We start from the raw sequence: 20,553 nt of genomic DNA, 5'->3' as shown, positions 1-20,553 counted from the left end.
GGATAGCATGCAAGTCTTCAATTTGTAACTTGGGCCATGGACCATAACAAAACAGAATACAGCCCTCTCCTCTGCATAAATTTGACACCCCTGACCTAAAGAGCATAAGGAATTAATAGAGGCATTAGCAACTGGAGAGATGAGATAGTCTACAATCAACAGAAGGCAACTGAATTCAGAGTGGCAGGCTTAGGCGTTTGTCTACACAGGGAACTATGGCATCATAACATGTGCAGTTACTTTGTAACAAGAATCTTTACTCTGGGAGTTATGTCAGTATAGCTACAAAGTGATGTACTTACTAGCAGTCATACTGTTGAAGTTTCCTTGTGGACAAACCTTAAGAGACACTCCTTCCCATGAGCTCAGTGTCATTTGAGTATGGTTAGCAAATGTGGATTTGTTTGACTGAAACGAAGAGATGGAAGCTGAACGAGCATGTTAATATGAAAGGGCAGATACAAGGTCAGTAAACCTCAAACTGGGGACACGTGTTCCAATGGTACTTAAATTTCCGGACCCTGGAGACAATTTACTGTTTCCCAGAATTCAGAGCAATCTCCATATGAAACTGCTCAACTACAATCAAAATGAAGTTACCACTGGTTCCTTCCTTCACCCCAGTTCTTCATGGGGCCCTTCCCTCACAAGTGCTTAGAGCCACGAGGGGGATAAGAAACCTAAGACGGGGGGGGGGGGGAAATCATTATGCTAGTTTGATTTTGATATCCAGGACTCATTTTGTCTAGATACAAATTCTGACCAAAGCTTAGCTTGACACCAAAGAAGATGCTTGACAATTTTGGAATGGACCTTAAAGCGAGCTACTTGTTTAGTTTTCACTCAGTATCTTCTATGAAAAGACAAGTACTCCATACTCATAAAATACAGCTACTTCAAGGAGTACAGATTAAAGAATGGTGTTATGTGGAGTACAATTTTGTACACTGCCTAATGCTTTAGATTTGGAACAATCAGTACTATGATTTAGTTTTCCTGGTGTAGTTTAATACACGTTTACCTCTATCATCACTTAAACTGGAGATATGGTTTCTTAAGATAAATGGAGCCTTTTAGGAAACTCCCCTCACTACAAATAATGCAGAGAGGAAGAAGAGAACATTAAGGGAAGCATTTTCATTAAGATCCATGACAAAAATTTGTTAGTTTGGATAAAATTGAGAGGCACTCAGAAGGGGATACTTATGTTTGCTTGCATTAGCATCAAATTATTAAAATCAAGGGTTTTCCCCAGATCTAGTTTAGTTTTTGTTTATGTGCAGTTTGCTAATGCAAAAATAATAATAAAAAACACCTGGTCAGTTTCACAGACAGGTTCTCATGCACCAGAATAACTGTTTCAATTCAATTTAGACACCTAAGCACAAATTTTGTATGTTACGTTCTGTGAAACACTGACATCCTTCCAAAATTGGCATGAAAGCATACCCACCCGACACAAGATCTATTTGCCCATGCTCATGATATAAACACGTTTTACTCCCTGAACCCAAGCAGTTTTTCACTAAATGCAAGCACTAAAGAATACGGGACTGTTTAAAAAAAAAGTGTGTTTTATGACAGATTTTTATCCCTCCCATAGGGTATTCACAGCCTACTTTAAATAAGTCCCAAAGCTTTTGAAGATAGATTCCCTGCTCTATTCAGGGAGGTTATGATGACCTAGGGATTCTGCAGGAGAGCTTATTTATAGCACCTCTAGCCATGGTAATAAAGTCTTTCACATATACACAAAAGTTCAACTAATGTTTCAAGAATGAACTAAAGTGAGTGCTTTGTAGTTGGTTGCTAAAAGCAATAAAGTATACCAAATTATAGTCAGTTAGCTACCGGCAACCATGTTTTATCCACTCTTAAATATGATAAGGCTCTGATATAATTTAAGTAGGTAAATAAGCTATAGTTCACCTTACTAAATCGATACAAACTGGGAACGCACTTGTTACTTCCTTATTGAACCATGTCAAAGGCTGCATCTGCACTGAGCTTTGCTGAAAGTCTCCCACCATTGCTGCAGAACTGGTACAGCACCTCTCGTGCTACCAGCAGAAGTTCTCACATAGAGGCTGACATCATCATAACCACCATGTCATATAGATCTGTCAAACACTTGTGGGCTCTACACCAGTATTATACCAATGGAGAAGATTTTCAGAGAGTCTTTAGTGCAGGCAAGGCCTAGGATCTACAATTGAAAGTGTTAGTGCGTGATAATCCATTTTCAGACAGATTACTCAGCCATTTTATATGTCAACAATTCACCCTTCAGAGTAGCGCTTAGGCAAGTGCAAGAGGACCAATGTTTTAATGCACCTTAGGTTTTTCCATAGTATGGGTGGGCCACATCTTAAGAGGAGTTGCATGTTCCACTCCTACTCTATTTGCATTCATTCAAAGTGCATCCCTTTCATGATTTCATAACAATCAAGCAGTAAATAAAAGTTTCTTAGATGGAAAATGTATTTTCAGCCATCTTTACACAATTTAGCAGTCAGAAGCCAGCACTATGTAACAAGACAGCTTTTCACAATCCATTAGCAACTATTCTACAGACCAATTTGAGAATCTCACATGGTCATAAAGGAAGTTCTGAATGCCAAATAAAACCTGGATTATTAGTTCACATTAGCTTTGAGACAACACATCAATTAATTGGAGTTGGATTTTGTTCTAAAAAAAATCACTGTTTTATGCATTCCAGGAGCACAAATTAGATACATAGTGTAGGATTTTCAGTAGCACCCAAGTGATAGGAACACATGTCCTATTAACTTCCAATGGGATTTATGCTTCTCAGTCTGCACAATCGCTATGTTCTGGAAAATCCTGTCCGTAGACTCTAGATGTGCCTAAGTCACTCCAGGCACACTTAAAAAATCCCATCCATGGACTCTAGAACATAGCTATGGTATAGACCAGGGGTGGGCAAACTTTTTGGCCCAAGGGCCACATCTGGGTATGGAAATTGTATGGCGGGCCATGAATGCTCATGAAATTGAAGGTTGGGGTGCAGGTGGGCTCCAGCTGGGGACACACGCTCTGGGGTGGGGCTGAGGGGTTGCGAGTGCAGGAGGGTGCTCCAGGCTGGGACAGAGGAGTTCAGAGGGCAGGAGGGGGATGAGGGCTGGGGCATGGTAGAGCGTCAGGCTCTGGGCAGCTCTTACCTCAAGCAGCTCCCAGAAATAGCGGCATGTCCCCCCTCCGGCTCCTAGACGGAGCTGCGTGCAGGCAGCTCTGCATGCTGCCTTGTCTGCAGGCACCGCCCCTGCAGCTCCCATTGGCTGCAGTTCCCAGAAAATGGGAGCTGCAGGGGCGGTGCTTGGGGCAGTGTGTGGAATCCCCTGGCTGCCCCTATGTGTAGGAGCCGGAGAGTGGGACATGCTGCTGCTTCTGGAAGCCGTGCAAAGTGGGGCAAGACGCTGACCCTGCTCCCCATCTGGAGCAAGCCCTGGACCCCACTTCCTGGCAGGCGCTCGAGGGCCAAATTAAAACGTCTGGAGGGCCAGATGGGGCCCCCGGGCCATAGTTTGCCCACTCCTGGTGTAGACAGAAGCACAAGAGAGCCCAACACTATTAATCTCCAGTACCTCAAAACTGACAATTTGCTTCCAAGGATAAACTTTTGCCTATACTCAAGCTACTCATAAGGCTTCGACCAGTTTAGAATCTTACTTATAAATGCCTAAACATTGTGTTAATAATGCATATTCTCTGTGGCATGACTAGGACAGTATCACCACTACATACCACCAATTCCTTAAATTGAACGTTAAAGGGCTTGAACTTGAAACACAGACTAAACAAAACTCCATTTTCCACCACCAGGGAAAGCAACCAATGCTTAGTCCAATGGAAACTCAGACAAATGCATATCAAGTGACAAATATGGGTTAAATAATTAAATTATGACCCTTGTAATGAAATAAAACACAGCACTGAACAATTCTACTTTCCTTGGATGAGGTGTTATGAAAGTTTGAGTGGGAACATGGGCTATAAAAATAAAGCAGCTAAGAGCTTCAGGCCAAGACACTTGAGTTGCTGCCTAACCACCATGTACATCTCAACTATCCGTAGCTACTTAGGAATCTTAAATACCAAATATACCTTCCTAAATTACACAAACTTCAATGATTAAGAAAGCACCATTTCTTGTGGGACTTTTAGGGCCACATCTGAGCTTTGATTGATTAGAGATATAGCAGACTTAACAACATAACAGAACAGTGGTGCCTAACTACACTTATAGCTACCACTATTCATACTTCATGTTTGAATGACTGGTACTATGCTTCCCTGCCTTAGAAGAGCAGCAGTGCTGCCAGTCACTCAAGTCTGCACACTAAGCCCTACAGAGCTTAATCCAATCCAATCCAAACAGTCTAATTTCCAAGACAGAACTTCTGAATCAATTAACTTCTGCTGCATGTGGTATGGCAGATACAGTAGCGGTCCTGTTGTACAGCTGATCAAAGAGGATCACGCATTCAGCCCAAGACAGTACATGCAGTTGATGATCACGGGAAAGAAAAAAAAAAAATTCCATAATGAAACCTGTTTAATGGGGAAGTGTCTTGAGGTCAAGATCTGGTCAAGAGCACAGCGAGATGGGGAGGGAAGATCTCAGAACACACCTCTTTTCCTTAAGAATGGATATGAAAGCCATTTTGAGGGAGGGTTTGTACACTCAGATACAGGCATAGGGTTACTCCTGGGGGAATTCTGCATCAATTAAACATTCTGCAAAATCCGTATATTTTGTCAAAACAACACAATAAAAATCACATCAGTTTCAATTATTTTGGTAATGTATTTCAAAATACCTGTCAGAAGTGTGGTCTGTACCAATACAGACAACAATAGATTGAGGAAATGTTGCCCCACCGCGCCCGGGACTGGAATTTGTAATTTCCAAAGGAGCATTTAAGTGGAAACCACAAATTCATCAAGAAAAAAACAGAATTCTGCAGGGAACATTATTTCTGTGCAAATTCTGCATTGCGCAGTGGCACAGAATTCTCCTGGAAGGAATAGTGTGTGCTGCTGACAGGACTTCCAGGGGGCTCACCCACTAACAACAGAGTGAGGGTGGCATCATAGAGAAACAGTGGGTCTCCCCAGAATTCACCTAGTCTTACCAGCCACTAGTGAAAAGGATGTTGGGGGTGAGAGAGAGAGAGAGTTAGGTTCCCAGGGGGGTAAGGAGATTTCCAAAGGTTATTCACAGATGCTGGAGATGAACCTGGCACTGGGATGCACATAAGGAAGTGTAATCACCCCTGGGAGGGGAGTGGGCCAAGTCTCTCTGCAAGCACGCTCCAACGGTGGAGATTAAGGAAGGATCTCGCCCGAATAACGATGGCAGGAGACATAACGGGGCAAACCAATGGATAGCGGCAAGATGCGTGCGGTTGGGGTGGAAGGGAGACGTGATCAGGTCAACGGGGCAGGGTGCCTTGAGGACAGAAGGCTCCGCTGCTCGCTCACGGGTGGCCGAGATGAATGTGGGGGTCGGTGTCCCAGTCACCCCCTAGCAGGCGAGGCAGGGCGGGTGGGGGTCGGTGCGGCAGGCCCCGCTCGCCCACCAAGGGCCGCGGAGACGAAGGGGAGGACGCAGCCTCCCTCTCCCCGCGCCCCGGTGAGAATCAGGCTCCCCGGAAGGCGGAGATGAAGGGGCAGGGGGGGGAAGGGGGGGGAAGGGGGGGGTCCTCCCGTCCCTCCCCGAGGGCGGAGAGGAAGGGGGAGGGGGCCCCCGCTCACTCACCGATGGTGGAGATGAAGGTGGTGTTGAAGGCATCGTCGGAGAAGCGGAAGAGCACGCAGGTCTTGCCGACCCCGGAGTCCCCGATCAGCAGCAGCTTGAAGAGCAGGTCGTACGTTTTCTTCGCCATGGGGAGCGCGGCCGCCGCCCGCTGCGGGCTCCCCCGTCCCCGCCTGGGCCGCTCTCACTCAGGGGCCCCGCGGGCCTGTGCAGCAGGGAGCCGGGGCGGCCCGGCAGGGCGGCGGCCCGGCGGCCGGTGGGGGAGGGGGCGGCCGGGGCGGCACAAAATGGCTTCCCTGGCGGGGCTGCCCCTGCCCTGCGCGGCGGGGGGCGGACGCTCCTCGCGCTCTCAGGCCGGGCAGGCGGCGGCGGCTCCCGCGCTGCTCACGGGGACGCTGCGCCGACGGCTGCCCCTGGCCGCATTCCCTCCGCGCCCGGCTCCGGCGCCCGCGGACTCCCAGTCCCAGGAAGGCGGCGGCGGCGGCGGCTCCCCTCAGTCTCCTCAGGCTGCGCGCGCCGCTCGTTAAACGCACAGGCCGCGAGCCGAGGGGCAGGGCGACGTGCGCGCCGCTGCGACGTGCGCGCCGCTGCCCTCCGCGGGGCCGACGCAAAGCCGAGGCCGCGGAGGGGCGGGGCCCTCAGCTGGCGCTCCCCCGAGCCGGGAAAGAGAGCGGCGCGCGCCGCCGCCGGACACCGAGGACGGGGTGACGCAAGCACTCTCTTTGTCGGCGTGGGAAGCGGGGCCGCGCGCGTTCGCGGAGGAGGGGGGGGGTGGAGCCTTGGGCGAGGCCGCGCTACCCCCTCCTTCCCTCCCCGTGCCCCTCCTCCCGCTAGCGCCGCCGCGCAGCGGGCGTGGCGCGAGGAAGTCCCGCCCCCGGCCTCTGATTGGCGTTCACCGCAAAGACGTCGGAGCTGATGGGCACGCACGGGTAATCCTTCGCCGAGGTGGGCGGGTTGCGTGCGAGCGGGGAAAGGATGATGTCAGCGTGGCGCGGGCGCGGGCGCGGGGAGGCCTGCGGGCGCCCGCCCCCTCCCCCCAGCCTGAGGCGCTGTGTGGGACTGAGGGGGGCTGCGGCCCGCCCGCCCGCCCGCTGGCGCGGGTGGCTCGTAGCCCGGGCCTGGCCTGTGGCGGGCTGCCTGAGCCCCGCTCTGAGGCGGCCTGGGCCCGCACGGGGCCCATGGGACGGGACGAAGCCTTGTGTGTGACCCGTGGCATTTGGGCGGGGGGCATGAGGGCTTTGAACTGACCCCTGCCCTGGGGCTGGGGCTGGGGCTCAAAGTCTCCCCCGACCCCTGCGCCTGCTCTTGGCCCCGTTACCTGTGTCCTGGGGCAGCCCGAGGGGACCAAAAGTGGGGCAAAAGTCACGGCACCTGCATCCCGCCATCTAGAAGGGAACCTGCCGGGCGATGAGTCTGCGAAGCAAATGGCCCCGCAGAGAAGGGCGAGAAACCCTTCGCCCTGCGGCACCTGGCAGGTGCTGGGGTCACTTGGCAAGAGAAAAGCTTGTTAAGACTTTGAACTGAAGTTACCACAAAACAGTCCCAGAACTGGAATATTTTGAGATTAACCGAGAGCCTAATCAAGACTCATCAGTGCAAGGTCATATAGGTTAGGGGAGCTGCCCGTCTGCAAAATGATTGCCCAGTGGCATGTGCTTCCAAAACACTGGTGAAAACTGCTGAACTGGGCTCAGATTGAAAGAGAGATGCTGGCGCGTGTTTCTGATTGTGAACAGTTTCATAAATGCATTTACAAGTAGAAATCAGTCATGGCAGAAACAGATTTGTCTATAGTTTTCATAGACGAGCCAGTTGTGATCAGCTCAATAGAACGTATCCAAAATAGTTCCCAGGCAAGATCTTTTTGTAAAACATCCAATCTTTATTTAAAAATGGTCAGTGATGGAGAATCCATCACAACCCCTGGTAAATTGTTCCAGTGGTTAATTACCCTCACTGTTAAAAATGTAGGTCTTATTTCCAGAAAACCATTGTGCAAAGAACCCTATAGACTTCAAGGACTGATAGTGAAATTGCACAAGTACATAGTAGCACCTCAGAGTTAGGAACACCAGGATTACAAAGTGACCAGTCAACCACACATCTTATTTGGAACCAGAAGTATGCAATCAGGTAGCGGCAGAGACGAAAAAAAGGCAAATGCAGTACAGTACTGTGTTAAATGTAAACTACTTTAAAAAAAAGGGAAAGTTTTTTTTAAAAATTGGCAAGATAAGGAAACTGTTTCTCATCTTGTTTCATTTAAATTAAGATGGTTAAAACCAGCATTTTTCTTCTGCATAGTAAAGTTTGAAAGCGGTATTAAGTCAGTGTTCAGGTGTAAACTTTTGATAGAACCACCGTAATGTTTTGTTCAGGGTTACGAACATTTCAGTTACGAACAGCCTCCATTCCTAAAGTGTTTGTAATTCTGAAGTTCTGTTGTACTTGTTAAATGAGAAACTTAGTTCAGAGAGAGAGCTTCTTATTACAGCAGACATGTTTTTAAAAGTTTCCATAAATAGTGAAAGTCAGCACTGCAGGAATAGGAGTTTGAAGGAAATCTGATTCAAGCACTGCCAATTTCTGAAACAAAATTTGACAAGCTCTGAGAAGAAACACAAGTGACGCAACCTCCCAATAGCTTGATGGATGGCCAACCGAAAAAGCCCACGTTCCTCCAGCATAAAAACATGCCGTGACTATGGTTATAAACTGCTGCATATGATGAGATTCTGTACAAAGGACTTTGTCTCATAATAATACCTATTACAAGGGAAGAATTGCTAAGAATAATCCACAGTGTGCATCTGGGTTTTGCAAAGTATAAACACAGAGTCCAAGATATCCTATTCTGGCCATTGAAGTGTGGAATCTACAATAAATACAGAATACAGAACCTGATCATCCATGGCTGGAATCATGAGATTGACTTAAAATTGTAAAAAGAAAAGGAGTACTTGTGGCACCTTAGAGACTACCCAATTTATTTGAGCATGAGCTCATGCTCAAATAAATTGGTTAGTCTCTAAGGTGCCACAAGCACTCCTTTTCTTTTTGCGAATACAGACTAACACAGCTGTTACTCTGAAACTTAAAATTGTGATATTTGAAAAATAATAAATTTGGGGTTCCTTTTGACAGATGTCCAAGAACATAAACAGCTGAAAGGCATTTTCCAGGCCATGGCAAAACAAAACTGTGAGATCTACATCAGCTCCCTAGCTGATGAAGCAGAGGACGGCCTAACAAACGACAATCTGTATCTTGTCTACAGAGCTATCATGCACCTGACTGGACCCAGAAACAGCCTTCTAACATCCTCATGCTTTTAGAATGGGTTTTCCACCTCTCCAGGACCTTGTCTCTCAAGCAGGGAGAGCCGTCTGATTACAGAATAGCATGCTGAACAACAGACCTGCTGACGACTGTCTAGAGCTATGTGACCTGTCAAGCCACTGCAGATCTAGGGATGAACACTGATCCTTTGTCACTCGAAGAAGTACGAAAGACCATCTAAAAGTAATGTAATGGGTGTGCTGCTGGACCTGATGATATTCCATTTGAGCTGCTCAAGAGTGCTGTTGAACCAGTGAGCATCAGCATACCTGCATCAACTGTTCTTAAAAGTATGGGCATCAAATTGCCAGCAGAATGGAAAGATGCCATCATAATGTCCCCGAACAATGGCAGAGGATCTCACAGTGAGTGTGCCAACCACAGGTCAGTCTCATTGCTGATCCCTGAAAAGATCTTTGGTCACATTCTGCTTGGTAGGATGCAGCAGCTCTTTCATAGAATCATAGAATCATAGAATATCAGGGTTGGAAGGGACCCCAGAAGGTCATCTAGTCCAACCCCCTGCTCAAAGCAGGACCAATTCCCAGTTAAATCATCCCAGCCAGGGCTTTGTCAAGCCTGACCTTAAAAACCTCTAAGGAAGGAGATTCTACCACCTCCCTAGGTAACGCATTCCAGTGTTTCACCACCCTCTTAGTGAAAAAGTTTTTCCTAATATCCAATCTAAACCTCCCCCACTGCAACTTGAGACCATTACTCCTCGTTCTGTCATCTGCTACCATTGAGAACAGTATAGAGCCATCCTCTTTGGAACCCCCTTTCAGGTAGTTGAAAGCAGCTATCAAATCCCCCCTCATTCTTCTCTTCTGCAGGCTAAACAATCCCAGCTCCCTCAGCCTCTCCTCATAACTCATGTGTTCCAGTCCCCTAATCATTTTTGTTGCCCTTCGCTGGACTCTCTCCAATTTATCCACATCCTTCTTGAAGTGTGGGGCCCAAAACTGGACACAGTACTCCAGATGAGGCCTCACCAATGTCGAATAGAGGGGAACGATCACGTCCCTCGATCTGCTCGCTATGCCCCTACTTATACATCCCAAAATGCCATTGGCCTTCTTGGCAACAAGGGCACACTGCTGACTCATATCCAGCTTCTCGTCCACTGTCACCCCTAGGTCCTTTTCCGCAGAACTGCTGCCTAGCCATTCGGTCCCTAGTCTGTAGCTGTGCATTGGGTTCTTCCGTCCTAAGTGCAGGACCCTGCACTTATCCTTATTGAACCTCATCAGATTCCTTTTGGCCCAATCTTCCAATTGGTCTAGGTCCTTCTGTATCCTATCCCTCCCCTCCAGCGTATCTACCACTCCTCCCAGTTTAGTATCATCCGCAAATTTGCTGAGAGTGCAATCCACACCATCCTCCAGATCATTTATGAAGATATTGAATAAAACCGGCCCCAGGACCGACCCTTGGGGCACTCCACTTGATACCGGCTGCCAACTAGACATGGAGCCATTGATCACTACCCGTTGAGCCCGACAATCTAGCCAGCTTTCTACCCACCTTATAGTGCATTCATCCAGCCCATACTTCCTTAACTTGCTGAGAAGAATACTATGGGAGACCGTGTCAAAAGCTTTGCTAAAGTCAAGAAACAATACATCCACTGCTTTCCCTTCATCCACAGAACCAGTAATCTCATCATAAAAGGCGATTAGATTAGTCAGGCATGACCTTCCCTTGGTGAATCCATGCTGGCTGTTCCTGATCACTTTCCTCTTTAACAGACATCATCGTCTACAGCAATCAGGATTCACTGTAGAGCAGTAAACAATGGACACTGTCCACACCCTCTGTCTTCTGGTTGAGCTGCACCGAGAATTTAACTGCCCAGTTCATGTGTCGATGCAGTTTCCATGTATCGACATCAGTACAGCTTTTGATTCAATCAGCAGGTCAGCACTTTGGCTCTCACTGAAAGGAGTTGGTGTTCCAGATTTCTGCTGTCTGATGCATGAGTACAGGTGCAAGAGTGTATATTGGTTCATAGCTTTCACCACATTTCTACACAATTTCAGGTGTGTGGCAGGGATACATTCTTGCACCCCACACTATTCTGTTGAGCTGTTTACTGAATATTAGGACTTCTTGCTCCACGTGTTGGAATCAAGCTTGGTCAAGAAGTGGCCACCAACCAAGATCACACCAATGATGCTGCCTTGCTTGTGGAGAAGTCAGAGAATTTCAGTCCCACCATCCAAGGTCTCCCAGACACTGCCCACACCATGGAGTTGAACATCTCCTGCCAGAAGACCAAGGCCCAGAACCTCAGAGCTGGATGACCAGAGCACCCAGTGCAGGTGGGTTGAGTACAGTGGAGAGCCATGATGAATTCATCTACCTAGGCTGCAAAGAGAGTTCAAACAATTGTGGCAAATTGGACATTCTTTGATGAATACATCTTGCCACTTCCTGAATGAAGTCCATGTCTTGCTTATGGATGCGAAAATGTCTTTGTGCTAAGACAAAGTTCAGAATTTATCAAACTTACATACTACGTATATTGTTATACGGGTCAGAAACCTGGACCCTCTTACAGGCAGACGTGGAGTGGTTAGAGGCATTCCATATGTGCTGTCAGCACCTGTCAAGGTTCCTCCCCCACTCTGAACTCTAGGGTACAGATGTGGGGACCTGCATGAAAAACCTCCTAAGCTCATCTTTACCAGCTTAGGTCAAAACTTCCCCAAGGTACAAAATATTCCACCCGTTGTCCTTGGATTGGCCGCTACCACCACCAAACTAATACTGGTTACTGGGGAAGAGCTGTTTGGACGCGTCTTTCCCCCCAAAATACTTCCCAAAACCTTGCACCCCATTTCCTGGACAAGGTTTGGTAAAAAGCCTCACCAATTTGCCTAGGTGACTACAGACCCAGACCCTTGGATCTTAAGAACAATGAACAATCCTCCCAACACTTGCACCCCCCCTTTCCTGGGAAATGTTGGATAAAAAGCCTCACCAATTTGCATAGGTGACCACAGACCCAAACCCTTGGATCTGAGAACAATGAAAAAGCATTCAGTTTCTTACAAGAAGACTTTTAATAAAAATAAAAATAGAAGTAAATAGAAATAAAGAAATCCCCCTGTAAAATCAGGATGGTAGATATCTTACAGGGTAATTAGATTCAAAAACATAGAGAACCCCTCTAGGCAAAACCTTAAGTTACAAAAAAGATACACAGACAGAATTAGTTATTCTATTCAGCACAATTCTTTTCTCAGCCATTTAAAGAAATCATAATCTAACACATGCCTAGCTAGATTACTTACTAAAAGTTCTAAGACTCCATTCCTGGTCTATCCCTGGCAGAAAAACAGCATATAGACAGACACACAGACCCTTTGTTTCTCTCCCTCCTCCCAGCTTTTGAAAGTATCTTGTCTCCTCATTGGTCATTTTGGTCAGGTGCCAGCGAGGTTACCTTTAGCTTCTTAACCCTTTACAGGTGAGAGGAGCTTTCCCCTGGCCAGGAGGGATTTCAAAGGGGTTTACCCTTCCCTTTATATTTATGACAGCACCAAATCCTGAGCATAAAGTGGTTTGACTTTGTGCGAAATGTCACGATCTTAAACGTTTCTGGCCTTCCTTCAGTCGCTCATTATATTCAAAAGCAGTATTACATGCTCTTCAGCCATGTTGCCAGAATGGACAAAAACACCCCAGCACACCATGCTCTCAAACTTTCCATTGACATTCAAAGGGGTGCACACCCTGACCCAACTTGCCACTGCCACGAGGCCACCCCAAAGATTTGTGGATTTACAGGACTGAGCCAGATTTGGGAACTTACTAAACAATGCCTGGTGCAACGCCATCAACCATGGTCACTCTGGCTGGTGCAACAGTCCTTAGTAGGCTGTTTGGTTATTTTATTTTCATTCTGATTTCTGAGCTTTGAGGGTGCACTCTAGGTCACATTTTCAAGTTTTTCTCCACAACTAAAAGGACTAGAAACTTACTTTAAAAAAAAAAAAAAAAAGCTGAGATTTTCAAAAATCTCTTGTTTCTGGGAGCTTTAAGCTAAACACCAAATATTGTGAGAATTGGCAGCTGCACATACAGTTTGTTTTAGCAATTCTCTGTGATATATCAGCTCAAGCACCACATGCCAAGTCCTTATGCACAATCAAATGGGTTAGCAGAAAAGTCAGCACAAATAACAAAAAACTTAATAGAAAAAAATGGTAGATGCCAGGGATCCATGTGTCGCATTGTTAGTACATCACAATAGTCCTCACAATGCTTTATTAGGATCAGCTGTTCAGAGATTTATGGGCAGAAGATTAAAACCTTGGTGCCAACATCTAACAAGCTTCTTAAGCCAAAGACCGTTAATCTTAAAGTAGTTAAAGATTTATCTGCCAGGTTACTGGAATGGAAGAAATGCTATGAAAAGAATGCCAGACAACCCATTGCAAGTGAGAGAGAATGTTAAATTTCAAACAGAAGATGCCATGTGCCCCAAGGTTATAAGTTATAACCATCCATGAGTGGGCCAGTCCTACAGGAGAAACAAAGACATCTGATCAAAACCAAGGACATCACTAGCTGTTTCTAGAATGCTATTTACAGTGTTCCTGTGCTGACAGAAGCAACACGTGCCTACCCATTCACTGCAATGAAAAAACACCGGGACCAGCAAACATAGGCTACAGGTGTCAGGTCCACCTCATGAACTAACAGGCCAGTGCAGAAGGAACTGCTTTGTAATCAGGAAGTGGATGTGTGATCAGAAAACCTTGGAGTTAGTTCAGTAATAGTAGATATTGACAGATGTCCAGTAAGAAACAGAGTAATTCTCTCATCTGGCAGGATGGTTCAGGTAGCTACTCTGACCTCCGTACTGAATGTCTCTATGTGTTTTATTAATTTGCTATATTGATTTGTGGTTGTTCTCAGCTGATGTTATGTTTCATTTGCGTTTGGTGTTTTTTAAGGGAAGTTATTACAGTAACTACTGGAGTCAGTCCATACGGATTCCTGTTCCATGACAGAATTATAACCTTTTGGAACCTGGACCCTTCTCGTGTGTCTGGAGCCAGATCAGTTGTCACGTTTGTTATGCCCACTTCACCTGTGTGCTCTATCCCCATTGCCTTACCAAGCAGCTCAGTTCAAACTGCTTCACCCAAATGCTCAATTCCTAGTGCCACACCCAATGGCCAAATCCCCACTGTCCACCGTACCTATGTGCCTAATGCAGATAGCCTAGCCGTGGGGGGAGAAGGGGGGAATTTCACACTGTCACTCCCAACTCTCATCCCCAGCTGTCACTTTGAGCTGCCACAGAACTTTATAGAACCTTCTGTCCAATTCTTCCTAACATCACCTGCAGCTAGCTCCCTGCTCACAAATGCTCCAGAAGCTTTTGGCAGTTTCCAGTTGCGACGTACAAGCCCTTCCCTGGTTCATGAGACATCACCAAAACACTCTGCATGTTGGCTGAATAGCAGAGGAAAGGAAATTAATGCCACTGCATATGCATCCTCATTACATTTCCACTTACCTGGCCCATGCTGCGATATTCTTAGAACACTCTGGTCTTTCTGCACCTTCCGATCAGGAGAACAGCTCCATAGCAACACTGCACACCAATTTACAGAATACAAACCATGGGTATGGCTATAGACTCAGATGCCGTACTCCAGTTTTTTTCTGCTTGGAACTTAAAAATCAAGTTATTCCCAAGATTTAGTAACATGTTTTGCGATCCATTTGAATGATGCTATATAAATGCAAGGTTGTTTTAATTTCTGAGGAAGGTAGAGACTGAAGGAAGTAATGAAAGACAGGATGGAGACCAATTTAAAAACACAAGAATGGTGGCCTGCACTGGCTTTCCATCTTCATAAAATATTTGTGTATGTTTTGGCATTGCTTCACCATCCTTTCCAACCAACCCTAAAAGTTGCCAAATGCTACCAGTGTTTTACTAGAGGGATATTTTATCAATGGCAAAATAAGCCAGCACTTGGATGATGCAAGAACACCCATTGCAAACTCCAATATGATTTTCACCTTATTCTTTTTATTTGAAAAACACTTTCTGCAGCAACCTTACCACGGTATGCCATCAGCTTCAAACAGGCCTGGCTGGCAATGGTGGAAATCCACAGGGAATAAAGGGACATTTGATGTATTTGAATGTTGACCCGGAATTTGCAACAAACACAATAAAGCCTGTGTTCCTTGGAAATAGAGAGAGACTATCTAATTTAGTTTGCTGTATAGATACCAAGGTGATGTTCTTATGTGATAGGTGCTAAATGCTGATTAAATAGTTTAAACTGAAGTAAAAGAAGATTTGCCAGTCAAATAGAGGCAGGAAGGGCCCAACAAAGGTCATACAGCGTCCAACTGGAGTTTGACAAAGGGTCTCAGTTTCCTAAGCCCATATTTCTGCACAGTCATCTCACTATGATTTCTGAAGAGGAAGTTCCTGAGGTAGATGGTTCAGCAAAGCTCTCCCTGGTGACAAGCGTCTTGTTGGAACACGTTTTAGGAGTTTTCTGTGTTCCACATCTGCCAATTCAGAAATCTCTAGGTTGGATGACAAGAGCAGCCTGGAAGAATAACATGAATTTTTCCCCTGGATTGGAGACTTCAGGGACTTCATGTTCCCATGTATCTTGATGACTGGATGTATCTGTATGGTCACCTCCATTCAAGACATTCAGATGCTTTATCTGCAGATGAAAATCTCTGCCCCAGTTGCAGCATTGCTTATGGTAATATCAGGTCATGTTACCACAAGCTGCCTGCAAGTGAAGGAAGAAGCTTAGCATTGTTATCATTAGTGCTTTGCAGAGCCAGTCACTGCCTTGTTTTCACCATGGAGGGAGAGTGAACTAGTGATTAGAGCAAGAGACTGAGAAACACTACTTCTAGCCCGGCCTCTGACCTCTGGGCAAGTTACAGTCCAGTCTCTCTGAGCCTGTATAAAATGGGTGCTTACCTACCTCACAGAGATAGTATGAGGCTTAATTAGTTATTGTTTGTAAAGCACTTTGAAGTCCTTAGATGAAAGGATCAGTATAAGTGCATATTAATTATCATTAACTATTAGTAGTTACCTGAAAATAGGGTGCTAAAATTTAACCCCAGAACTATGTAGTAAAACTAAAGATTCTTAGGGTGCCTGGAATAATTAGCATTGAAGGGATGGTAGGTGCTGATGGCGAAAAGAATCAAGTCCTGGCAATGGCCTAAACTTCATTCAATAATGAAAGCAGCTTGGGGAGTGGGGGAAAGTGGGGTAGGGAGGGAATTCATCTTAAGCGCCCTGTTTATGTCATGCTTTTAAAAATTGGGTTCTGCCTCTTTAAATTGCATCTTGCTGGTAGAGTGAATTAAATCCCATAATCTCTTTTAGCAGCGATGCTGACTAGTTTCCTTGCAGACATTGCTCACATCTACATTGAAACCCAGATCCAAGATGAAAGCCAGGAGCTTCCCATCTGCTTTTACATAGCCTGCCTTGTGTTTTAGCCCCCAACCATGAGAGAAGCAGGGTGAGGAGAGAAACAATAGAGTGCCTTCCAGCTGCAGTTGCTTCACATTGTCTCTTGCCAAGGGTTACACTTGCAGGACTAACTGGACTGTGAAATATAGAACAACTTGGAGGGTTATCAGCAGGAAGGTTGACTACTGACCCACTTACTCCCAGTGATGGATTGGTGTTCATGGTGTAGGAAAAAACCATTAGATTGCTTTTATATTCTGAAGCCTCAGTGGTTTCATTCCACAGGTAAGGAAGTAGCCATGTAAGGATGCACAGAGGGATTGTAATTTACCCAAGGTCACAGAAGAAGACTGTGATAGAGGCAGAAGTAGAAACCTCAGTTGCTGACTCTATATATAATGTGTGTCACACACACATCCCAAGAGGGCCGAATTCAGCCCTGCCAGAAGCAGAAGTAGCTTCCATTGATTTCATTGGGAGTTGTACCTATTTTATGCCCAAATTGACATACCATGACATCACTTTGTCACACTCATTTTGCATGCCCAGTGAATACCAAATCAATGCAAGTTATACTGCTAAGCCAATTAAACCCACATACAATTGACAGACCCATACAATTTACACCATCATTTATCTCCCCAGTGAATTTGGCCTAGAAGTTTTACATTGAAATTGATTAGACTGACCAAATTTTTTTTAAAGTTTCATCTTCCTGTGAAAGAACTGTTCCAGACACCTATAGAATAGGAAACACTATAGGGTATATAGGTAAAACTGTATAATGCACAAAAAGTCTACAGGATTGACAATAAAAAGAGGCACCACAAACGGTGTCCTTCATCATGCCATTTTAAGCCTTGAAGATCATTTTGACAGTGGGTGGTTTACTCTAATTACATATCTGTGGGTGGTTAAGAAGTTGAAGCTCTGTGCTCCAACAGAGTTGGCTTCCTATTGAAAGACATCATCTAATTATAGGAAATCAACTGCCTGCAAACGGATCCATCATAAATCCAGGTTCTAGTTTAATCTGCATTATTATTAAATAGGGCTGAGTTTGCCTCTCTGATATCTCTCCATCCTGAGTAGGGGAACTTTGTTTCTGTGATAAGAAAATTCCTCTGGGCACCATTGGATATTGTCTTCTAGGACCACAACTTTCTCCCTCCAGAGCTTTGCTGTTTGTTTAGCAGAAGTCAGACTCACGTTAGTGAGCATACACAGGGCAGGTCTGTATCTATAAATGCTGAGAACATCACAACAAAAGGAGCCCCCAAAAGAGACCACCTAGAGCAGAACCACCCAAACTTTGTCCAGCCGAGGGTATTGTATTGACAACTCGTCAGAAACTTCAGGGCCATGACTAATTTGCAGGTAATGGTACTGATTGCTGCTGTCCTGCTCTTTAACATGAAGGTATGGTTTGCAGGGACAGATTCCAACAGGGAATGTTCTATCTTGATCTAAGTAGCCAGATGGGGCTCCAGAATGGCTAAGACCTGGACACATGTGTCTCCCTCACCTCAGCCTGCTTGTTTGTCTTGTCTTTTAGAATGTAAGTTTTTTGGAGCAGGAACTGTCATTTCTGATATGTTTGTACAGCACATAGCGAAGTGAGGCTTTGACAGATGATCACTTTAGATAAGCTATTACCAGCAGGACAGTGGGGTGGGAATAGGTATTGTTTCATATTCTCTGTGTATATATAAAGCCTGCTGCAGTTTCCACGATATGCATCTGAGGAAGTGAACTGTAGCTCACGAAAGCTTATGCTCTAATAAATTGGTTAGTCTCTAAGGTGCCACAAGTACTCCTTTTCTTTTTGCGAATACAGACTAACACGGCTGTTACTCTGAAACCTGTCATTATTAACAGTGTTTGTTAATGTTACCATCCATGCTCATGGTGGCTGTTTGACATCGCAGGACTTCCAGACAACACAGCGGTAAATTCGCTGATATATACCTGTGCCCTGTCTATACTAGTGCTTCACTATTGATAGGAAATATTAAGAAAGAGCTCAGTGTAAACAAAGGCCATTGTTTCAGCACAAAACCCCATCACAGGAGAAACCAAAGAAGGAAACATTTAAAGGCAAATTGAACAGTTGGTGTTTAGTAGCTATCTGCCCCTCTGTGATCTCAGTGTGTCTCTGAGGATTTGTGAAGAACACGAGTCCCATCTTCAAAGGGAATCGTAAATCCTCCAAGAGTTTAAAGTCACTCTCTCATAACACAGGAGAGTCTTACTATCTCATAAACAGTGCAAAGTAGAATAAACTTTTCTTGAACTTTTCTGCAAGCAGATCCCAAAATGTTTTGTAATAAACAGTCAGGGTTTATCTTGAGCGGGTTTTAGAGGTGTGTGTTGGTAGAAGGTGCTAGCTAGTATGTTCTAACTAACATTCTAAAACTCGAGTGTAGTTTTTAACCTGTCATCAGCTCAACCACTCTTAGCACGTTAAAGCCTAAATTAGTGTTTTAGAACATTAGTTAAAACATGCTAGCTAGTACCTGCTAACAAGGCACCTTTAAATTCTAGTCAAGATAAAACCATTGATAAATGCTAAATTATTCAAACATGTTGCAGATCAGTTTGATTGAGTGGCCCAGTGCTGTGCCCAAGGTGCAGGTTCTATGGGAATTCCAACCATGCAGTGAGAGTAGGATATCGGACTGGAGAGCCAAGAGGAACAGTGCCCTTAAAGGTGCCTGTTTTACACACATTTCTCTCATCTGCTCACGCTGAAATCAGAGCGTAGACACTGACCAAATGCTGGCCTCTTCTCTCCATGTGTGGCCTGATTTCAGAGGAGCTGAGTAAGCTGGCAGCCCACCTCTGTACAGATTGAGGCTGCACCAGGTTAACACAGCATGGGGGTTATATTGGATCTGCTGCTATGCACTCACCCAGCGACTTATTCTCCCTTCTTTGTCTTTGTCAAGGAGCATGCCAACCATTAGTACTCTAATAAGGAATCCTATCCGTTAATCCTGTGGTTCCCAAACTTGTTCTGCCGCTTGTGCAGAGAAAGCCCCTGGTGGGCCGAGCTGGTTTGTTTACCTGCCGCGTCCGCAGGTTTGGCCGATCGCGGCTCCCAGTGGCTGCGGTTCGCTGCTCTAGGCCAACCGGAGCTTCTGGAAGCTTGTTCCTGCACAAGCAGTGGAACAGGTTTGGGAACCACTGCATTAATCAAATCTTGTCTGAAAAACGCCCAAGTCACATGATGATACCTATCAGCCTGTTACCAGCAGTGAGATAACAGTCTTCCTTTCCAGCTTGTGTGATTAATCTTCTCCTTTGTTCCCTGAATTGCATTCTTTCCATTCACAGATGGCTGATGTCATCCTTTTAAGAAAGTGAGACATCCTTGGGAGAGGGTTGCATATATTGAGACTATGGCAATTTGGTTCAGACCCCAAATGTAGATTTTTATTAAGTGCTTTTTTGCAAAACCCAAGGAGGGTTGTTTGAAGAAGGAAGTAGGTGTCGGTGTCCAGTCTGAGGCGAGGGCGTCAGGAGGAGGAGGAGAAGTTCAGAAAGATAGTTGCAGACAGATAGAGTAGCTGGACAAAGGTGAGGAGAAGGGCATGAGGGCTATTTCCCCTCAGAGGGAAACATCTCATAACTGATCTGCTGATGCCCCACAGGGAGGACCCTGCAAACTGCCTGGACCTGGGATCTGACACGGTTTATACGGCACCGTCTGCCCCTTTGTAGCTTCAGAGGAGAAATCCCACCCCCCATACAAGCTAGTTTACAACAATGATGTGAAAGGAGAAAGCACGTGAGCTACGGTACAGAATCAATCACTGATGACATGTAGCTGCATGTCCTGCCCTTCCCCCTCCCAGGCAGATGGCTTAGACTCACAAACCTTTTCTCTTCCACAAGGAGTGGAGCGGTGATCTCTGCCTGCTGTCAATAAATGTATAATATG

At 45.7% G+C, this 20,553-nt stretch overlaps 1 protein-coding gene across 1 annotated transcript in view; it reads right to left on the bottom strand.

Moving 5' to 3' along the window:
* The window catches only part of RAB10 (RAB10, member RAS oncogene family), a 74,823-nt gene extending 68,496 nt beyond the window's left edge, over positions 1-6,327 (bottom strand). Inside the window, exon 1 of the mRNA XM_073335491.2 lies at positions 5,786-6,327. Within this exon, the coding sequence (XP_073191592.1) occupies positions 5,786-5,912 (127 nt within the window). The 5' untranslated portion in view covers positions 5,913-6,327. The remainder of the gene's footprint in view (positions 1-5,785) is intronic.
* Positions 6,328-20,553: the final 14,226 nt, after the last annotated feature.

Source organism: Lepidochelys kempii, chromosome 3, assembly GCF_965140285.1.
Source record: "Lepidochelys kempii isolate rLepKem1 chromosome 3, rLepKem1.hap1, whole genome shotgun sequence".
Classification (NCBI taxonomy): Eukaryota; Metazoa; Chordata; order Testudines; family Cheloniidae; genus Lepidochelys; species Lepidochelys kempii.
The sequence above is the reverse complement of the archived record's forward strand: the minus strand, read 5'-3'. Positions and strand labels throughout refer to the sequence as shown.